Source organism: Haliotis cracherodii, unplaced genomic scaffold (genome assembly GCF_022045235.1).
Source record: "Haliotis cracherodii isolate W230 unplaced genomic scaffold, xgHalCrac1.p SCAF_10, whole genome shotgun sequence".
Lineage (NCBI taxonomy): Eukaryota > Metazoa > Mollusca > Gastropoda > Lepetellida > Haliotidae > Haliotis > Haliotis cracherodii.
In genome coordinates, this window is record NW_027266265.1 from 46,966,832 (window position 1) to 46,975,593 (window position 8,762).

Here is an 8,762-nt window from a genome sequence, read left to right on the forward strand (position 1 = left end):
TAGACGTATGTCCCGAATGTCTCTCTTACAGCGTGCGATCACTTAAGCATGCAATCTGTGTGTCGTAGCACAGCATTATAGCTATAGATTAACCGACAATCTCACCCGGACGCTCCCGCCAAGAGTTTAGTCCAACCCACGACACCCCGAACTTAATAAGTATGACTGTACATTTGTTTGCCTTGTCCAAGACGTGTTTACATGCCTGACAACCACATGACCAAGGGAAGATAAGCATAACATGAGACTTGCTCGGTCCCTAGGTTAACGAAAGCAAACCCAACACATAGGCTCAATCAGCTGTTTACCTATCGCGGCAGGTGGATAAGAGCGTCCTGTCGCCATGGTAGCACGTGGCAAACCAAACAGGCCAGTACGCCATAACCGACTGAGGGTCGGGGAAAGGGGGATAAGGGTACCTAGGAGGCCTTACCCGGAATTTGACAGATAAAAATGGCGTCTGGAGTCACTGGGGGTAAACCCACGGGCAAAGCTCTGGCAAACTGCAACTACGTAGCTCAAGATCAAATCTGGTGAGTAAAATGTCGTCTGCCGGGGTCGCCTGTCCGCCATATTGTTTTAGTGATCAATTTCGGTGTCAAGTTCAGCCTGACCAAGATAATAGTTATCTCCCTGCCGATTCTATGCAATGCGGCACATTATATTTAATACCATTGATTATATTCCCTAGCAATAACAAACAATATAATTGTACATCAAAAAATATAACAAGAATAATTATCTGACTTATTACGATAGTAATTCGAACAAATCATCATCTGTTGGTTGAACAATGTTAACAGTTCCCTATCTAGTGTAAATACAATCACGCATTGTTTAAAAACAGATAATCGATATGATTTGTTAGTTAGCTTTAGTGTTCACTGATCCGTTGCTACCCCCAACTGCGGGGAATTATGCGTTTAGTTGTGGTATACGTTCCGATGAACACTGACAGCGACCATTCTGTATTATTTTCACTCTACAAAGAGGGAACGTGTGTTTTTGTAGGATATACGACCATGGTTAACATTCGTTAACAGATGCTTCCTTTCCGCCAGTTCCTTCATTCTGTTTTAAGTATCAGTTTCGTCTTTCACGTTTTAAACATCACAATCGTTAATCCATCAACCGTGTCTAATATTGTATTTCGTATGACATGGCTTACTGATGGTGCATAGTTTACGACCAAACACATTTGCGCTGTTTCACAATTAATCGGTAATTTTAAAAAAATTAAACATACGTGTTCTAGTTTATGGGTTTCATTTACGTATCAGTTTTCAGCCAATGCTTCCGTTGACTATTGTATTATTGTATATATTCTGAGTATGAAAGAACAGCGTCTACCCGTAAAAAATGTTATATTTGTGATAACACTTTCTTTGTAAAGTACAGATTCTCGTACATTTTGGGGTTGAGTCCCGTCCGGGATTCGAACCCACACCGCCAGAGTGAGGCACCTAATCGCCAGCACACAAAGTCGGCGATCTAGCCCACTCAGTCACCAGGCTTCCACAAAAATGAAAGTCCGACAACTAGTAGTCTAGATCACGTACTTTGTGTACCCCTATGACAAGTACCAATTTCTAAATGGCATTGTATGTTCATAGTGTCTACCTGCCTATAACGGATTACGGACAGAGTGGATATCCCACGCTTTTATGAACAAATTAATCTGCGGACCGGGGGCATAATGGCTACGTTAATACGGATATAACCCATTGAAGAACCGTGTGGGAATAGGTCTTCAAGATCCCATGCTTGTGGTAAAAGGCGACTATGCTTGCAGTGAGAGGCGACCAACGGGAGCGCGTGGTCAGGCTCGCTGACTTGGTTAATACATGTCATCGTTTACCAATTGCGTGGATCGATGCTTATGATGTTAATCACGGGATCGTCTTGTTCCGACTCGATTGTTTACAAACGGCCGTCATATAGTTGGAATATTGCTGAGTGCGGCGTTTAACAACAAACAAACAAAAAATACGAAATTACATTATATTACTTCAGTTGCTGACTCTCCGTTATCAGCTTTGACCTTTGAATTTAATTCTGAAAATGTTTCAACAGCGTTTGTTTTATTTAACATTCAGAAGTCCCGGGTTCGATTCCTAAAGAGGTCGACTGCCTGCAGTGACACTGCTGGAATATTGATACTTACCCAACAATATATCAACACAAGTCGATTAAAGTTTTATACCTTTATCGACGCGTGTTGATATATGTGATATCAAAAGACACGAGAGTGAGATTCTATTTATCATCCAAAATCACGCTTCCAACATTTTCAGTTTGTAAACTGTAATAACCAGTGCCAAGAGTGTATAAATAGAGAATCTCACTCGAGTGGCTTTTGATATCAAATATATCAACACGTGATAAAAGAGGAAAAACTCCGAGGCTTGCCGAGAATTTTTTTCCACTTTTATCCACTTTTATCAAGCGATATCTTCCGTTGAAGACAGTTTTGGATGATAATAAGATCAAATCGCTCCGAGGAATTATGGATTATGTCCCGAATGAATGAATGAATGAATGAATGAATGAATGAATGGTGTTAATCTAGAGCCTTTGGCGAGGGACTTACAGCATTCCTTCAGATAATCGCGAAGAAAAACGTATGACATGTCAACCCTCCAGATAATCATCAATGAAGGTCGCAGTTGTTCTAATGACGCCATGTAATCAATTTCGGAAGTCAGAACAAGGGGTGACGTCATATCGTAGTTTTTCAACAATGAAGCACTGTGACGTATTATGACTTCAACTGACCAATCAGTATTGAGAATTGCTAAAGTACACATACGATATATAACGGAAAGTTATAGCGAACGATCATTCTACCCTTTTGGGTAATTCATGACGTTAAACAATACTCACTCTTGATATACTACATTTGCGTGTGGTCGCTATATAGTGCCTTGAAGCGGCCTGAGTCAACAGCCTGTTGACCATAGAGACGACCGTTTAGACGGTTGGCCTCGTCAGTTTAGACAGTTGGCCTCGTCAGTTTAGACAGTTGGCCTCGTCAGTTTAGACAGTTGGCCTCGTCAGTTTAGACGGGTGGTTAAAGTGTGGACTCGTCCCAGAGGTGTTTTGGCTCTGTTTGGATTCCGGGTTGGAATTGACCCACAGTAACCTTTTCGTCGTAGAAGGGGACTTAATGGATCGGGTGCCCAAGCTCAGTGACTTGGTTGATTGCGGCGTGGATCGTTGTTGACAACATCAATCTCTGGAGTGTCTCTCCCAGACACGATTATTTACATTCTGGCGTCATATAGCTAGAATGTTGCTGAATGTGGCGTTGAAACAACAAACAAACAGAAGACCTGGTTAAGATTCCCCGCACCAGTGTACCGTGTTCAGTCAGTGTTAGCGTTGCTCGCAATGGATGAAAAATACATGCTGAAAATAGCGTAAAAGCATTGGCTCACGTCAGCGGGAAGACTGTTGATTGTCTTGTTAATACAGTGACTCGCGTGTGTCTCTTTCCCCAATATTTAGTTGTCGGCATCAAATAATAACTACCCTATTACCAATCCTAACAAAAGTGTTACAAGACATCTTTAAAACGACCCCGCCTCCGAGATCTAGTGGATAGAGCGGAAGATCATGGGTTCGATCCCCGGTAAAAGATGGTACTTGTTATTACTCTGCCTGTCGCTCGACACTAGGGGGCTAAAACAAGGACTGGTCGGCTCGGAGTCAGTATAGTGTGTCTGAGTGGAGTATTCATGTTAAACTGCGGCATGGTATCTCAGTGAGCTAGCACTATAAACTCGGCAATTGCACGGACATGAACAAACACACACACACACACACACACACACACACACCTACACACACACACACAAACACACACACACACACACACACATGGCATGCACGTCGATATATCAGTGCAATAATCTTGAACGCGACGTTAAACCCCATTTCACCTCACCTCTTTTTAACGTATCGCGTCAGTTAAGGTGTCCACTCACTCACTCACTCACTCACTCACATAGCTGTGAGGGGACAAACTTCTGTTCTGAGAATGCCGCAATACGTTAACGCTCGTATTCCGGCTGCTCTGTGATGTTGGCGTGTATAGTTTATACAAATGACTTCCTGTTTTCCCAACGTTTACTTGTCACTACATTGAACTACCTACAACTATTTTCAGGAATACAGTTATGTGAAACTCGTAATGCTATGTTGGTCTATTCATGCTGTATCCTGATATGGAAACAGGATATCACGTGCATTGACGTAAATTAACATGGAGTAAGTATTCGCTAACACATACGCCCAACGTGGAGTCCGTCATGCTTTCACATGCCTGTTTAAATTAGAAAATTGTTTCCTTATACTCATGGACAGAAATAGAGGAAAGGTTCTTAAGAACAAGAAATCTCGTTTGTAGATTATTCGGCAATGTTATACGTGCCTATTTAAATAAGAAAATTGTGCCCTTATACTCATGGGCAGAAATAAAGGAACGGTTCTAAAGAGCAGGAAATCTCATTTGTAGATTATTCGGCAATTTTATACTTGTTATGAGTATAAGGACACAATTTTCTTATTTACATGCCTATTTAAATAAGAAAAGTGTGACCTTATACTCATGGACAGAAATAGAGGAACGGTTCTAAAGAGCAGGACATCTCGTTTGTAGATTATTCGGCAATGTTATACATGCCTATTTAAATAAGAAAATTGTGTCTTTATACTCATGGCCAGAAATAGAGGAACAGTTCTAAAGAGCACGAAATCTCGTTTGTAGATTATTCGGCAATATATAATGAAAGCATTGTATAGATGCAGCAGCATTACTTAACCTTCTGAGAAGGTGTCGGAGTTATAGAATCCTCTTTGGAATATAACAAAGCCGCCCGTCGCGCCTCGAGAACCGGTAACCAGTCAAATGCAATGGAGAGTTAACCCACTGTTATGGTTTCATTGGGGAAAGTGAGTGAGTGAGTGAGTTGGGTTTAACGCCGCTTTTAACAGTATTCAAGTTATATCGCGGCGTGTCAGCTTAATGTGGGAGGAAAGCCCGAAGTGATGCAGGTCTCAGACGTTTACCACTTCGGTGAAACCCACGAGCACGGGTATGGTGCTGACAAACCTAGAAACATAATCGGGGCGAACCGGGATTCGAACCCCCAATCATAGGTCACTGGGGAAAGATTTAGAGAATAACCAACTAGCTACGAGGAACTACGTATGTCTCTCCCAGGTGAATTGATGGTGTTAATCCCGAGCATATGGCGTATTCATTAACGAGGGACAGGTACCCCGTAATTCTGAGTTTAGTGGTGTAGTGGATAGAGCGTCTGCCCGGAGGCCGCCTCCATGGTGTAGTGGATAGAGCGTCTGCCCGGAGGCCGCCTCCATGGTGTAGTGGATAGAGCGTCTGCCCGGAGACCGCCTCCGTGGTGTAGTGGATAGAGCGTCTGCCCGGAGGCCGCCTCCATGGTGTAGTGGATAGAGCGTCTGCCCGGAGACCGCCTCCGTGGTGTAGTGGATAGAGCGTCTTCCCGGAGGCCGCCTCCGTGGTGTAGTGGGTAGAGCGTCTGCCCGGAGGCCGCCTCCGTGGTGTAGTGGATAGAGCGTCTGCCCGGAGGCCGCCTCCATGGTGTAGTGGATAGAACGTCTGCCCGGAGAGCGGAAGGTCGGGTGTTCGGTCCCTGGCCGCGTTATACAATAGACGTTAAATATGGTACTTATTGTTACTCTGTCTGGCGCTCAGGGGATAGAGAATGACTGGTCGGCCCTGAGTGGGGTGTTTATGTTAAACTGCGTCATGGTATATCAGTTGGGTAAGCACTATAAAACTTGCATAAGTCCGGACTAGTACAAGCACACACACACGCACGCACACACGCACACACACTATATATAAGCGGGGGAGGGGGGGGGGGGGGGGGGGGGGGGGGTGTTATTACGCGACGTCGCGTTAGGCACAACTGTTCTCAACGTCCTGCGGGTAAACGCTTTTTTCCCCGGTTCTGAATTCAGACATTCCTAATTTAAACTCTGGAGTTGATTACAAACATTACTCTACGTAGTTGTAGGGGCGGTCGGGTAGCCTAGTGGTGAAAGTGTTCGCTCGTCACGCCGATGACTCGGGTTCGATTCCCCACATGGGTACAATGTGTGAAGCCCATTTCTGGTGTCCCCCGCCGTGATAATGTTGGAATATTGCTAAAAATGGCGTAAAACAATACTCACTCACAACGTAGTTGGAATAATACGGTGAGAGAACATACATATTTATGTTTTATTGTTTGGGGTTTTTTTCAGGAAGGGTCACATCACTCAGGAAGAGGCTGCCGCTAAGATCTGGCCGGCCAACTGGAATTTTCTAGCCGGATCACATAGAGAAGTGAGTTGTGGGCAAAGGGGATATAAAGACCCGTGAAGATCCGGGGTAGAATAGGTCTTCAGCAACCCATGCATGCCGTAGAAAGCGACTATGCTTGTCGTTAGAGGCGACTAATTGGATCGGGTGGTCAGGCTCGCTGACTTGGTTGATGTATGTCATCCTATTCCAATTGCGTGGATCGATGCTCATGATGTCAATCACTGGATTGTCTGGTGCAGACACGATAATTTGCAGACCGCCGTCATCTAGCTGGAATATTGCTGAGTGCGGCGTTATACAACAAACAACAACAACAAAGGGGATATAAAGTAGTATATTCACACTCAAGGGGCGGCAGTGTGGCCAAGGGGTTAAAGCGTTGGCTCGGCACGCGGACGGACCGGTTTCGATGCTGTGGGGTAGCTCAGTGGTTAAAGCGCCCCTTCGGCGTGCAGAAAACTTATCATCATGGGTTCGAATCCCAGAAACGCCCTGATTGTTGTTCTAGGTTTGCCTGCACCGTACCCATGCTGGTTGGGGGATGTCACCAAAGTGGTAAACGTCTGAGACCACTTTCACTTCCAGCTTTCCTCCCACGTCAAGTTGACTCGCTGGGATATAACCGAAATACTGTTCAAATTACACTTTGCGATTGATACATAAATATACGAATAAATATACAGTAAACTACGTTTATAACGAACTTCCGGATATAACGAACTGTTTCTTGGTCCCGTCCATTTTGTGTGTATATGTTGTACATGCTTATAACGTTGTTGCTATACTTATAACGAACTACGGTTATAACGAATTACAATTAATGGTCCCTTTGAGTTCGTTATAACCGTAGTTGACTGTACCTGCATTAATAAACCTAAACCATCCAATTTACATATTAAAAGTTCATTTTCGGATTCGAATTAATGCATTAGATGTGTGCGATTAATCACATTGACCTTGAAATATTAATATAGGTCAGTCAAGGAAAACAGTATTTCCATCAATACCGACTCATCACGTCCTCATTTCAGCTCGTCAAGGATGAATTCCCCCAAGCGAAAAAGGGGAAACGGGAAATCCCAACGCTTATTCAAATCAGGCCCGTAACACCAATTGAAGAGTACATCAAAGTTCAACCTTCGCCTCGGCCATTTCCGTCAACTACCTCGCAGCAAATCGGATGGCGATCTACCCGCACGGAACACACATTAGAAAAATATGGGAAATACGCCAAACCCAAAGGTGGCTTGGTGAAACAACTAAATTGGCCTCAGGAGGCGGTGGACTAAGTGCTTCAAATGGCTAGAGATTTTATATAATTTGTATTGTCGCTATTGTATGATTGATTTTCATGTTGGGTGGCAGACAAGGTTGTCGTTTCTGCTATAGCCAATGCATGCGAGTTACCAAATTTTTTCAAGGCTGGCTTTCAATAGTCTTATGAATATATGTAAATAGTTTAAAACCCTCACGGTAAAATGGTTATGTCACCTTTCTCTCTCTGGAGGGTTACGTAACCACAGCGTCCCTCGCTCGCGTAACGTATTTATGAATTATGGAGGAGAAATTTTACAACATTGAACACATCCTGACCATTGAACAAAACCCGAGCTATCCGTAGCCTGAACATGTGGGCATTACGACGGGGAATCTACGGGGACCAGAAAGTAAGACTTTTTAAACGATACTGACTTGATTGAGTTTGAGATGATGGTGGGAATAGTGCTTGCAGCATTCGCTGGTCGTTGTTTATCCTGTGTTGGTGCGTTTACAATCAACAGCACAGCCTAGGAGTGCTTTATGATTGAATTGTGCTTTATCTAACAATCGTAAATAAATCGTAAAAATATTCATATTACAAAATAAATTTTAACATTGAATATCAAACAGTAAAACAAATAATTTATTTTACAAGTACAAGTTCTGAAGTTCTATATATATCCAAGTCAGGTCTTCAGCAACCCATGGGTGCGGTAGGGTAGCCCAGTGGTTAAAGCGTTCGATTCCCGACATGGGTACATTGTGTGAAGCCCATTTCTGGTGTCCCCCGCCGTGATATTGCTGGAATATTGCTAAAAGCGGCGTAAAACCATACTCACTCACTCACTCACTCACCCAGTAACCCATGCTTGCCGTAAAAGGCTACTATGCATGTCGTAAGAGGCGACTATAACTCGATCGGGTGGTCGGGCTCGCTGACTTGGTTGATTCATGTCATCGTGTTCCAATTGCGTGGATCGATGCTCATGGTGTCAATCACTGGAATGTCTGGTCCAGACTCGATTATTTACAGATCGCCATCATATAGCTGGAATATTGCTGAGTTCGGCGCTAAACAACATGAAAAAAACAACCTATTTCCAAGACAATGAGAATATAGCCAGATGCAATCAATTCATGTTGGTTTACA

At 43.7% G+C, this 8,762-nt stretch overlaps 1 protein-coding gene across 1 annotated transcript; it reads left to right on the forward strand.

Moving 5' to 3' along the window:
* The first annotated feature begins 328 nt into the window (after positions 1 to 328).
* LOC139454456 (ciliary microtubule inner protein 1-like) lies at positions 329 to 8,464 on the forward strand. The gene is made up of 3 exons (XM_071236171.1): positions 329 to 533; positions 6,292 to 6,373; positions 7,384 to 8,464. Exons 1-3 carry the CDS (start codon positions 454 to 456, stop codon positions 7,639 to 7,641), a joined length of 420 nt encoding a protein of 139 aa, XP_071092272.1. The 5' UTR covers positions 329 to 453; the 3' UTR covers positions 7,642 to 8,464.
* Positions 8,465 to 8,762: the final 298 nt, after the last annotated feature.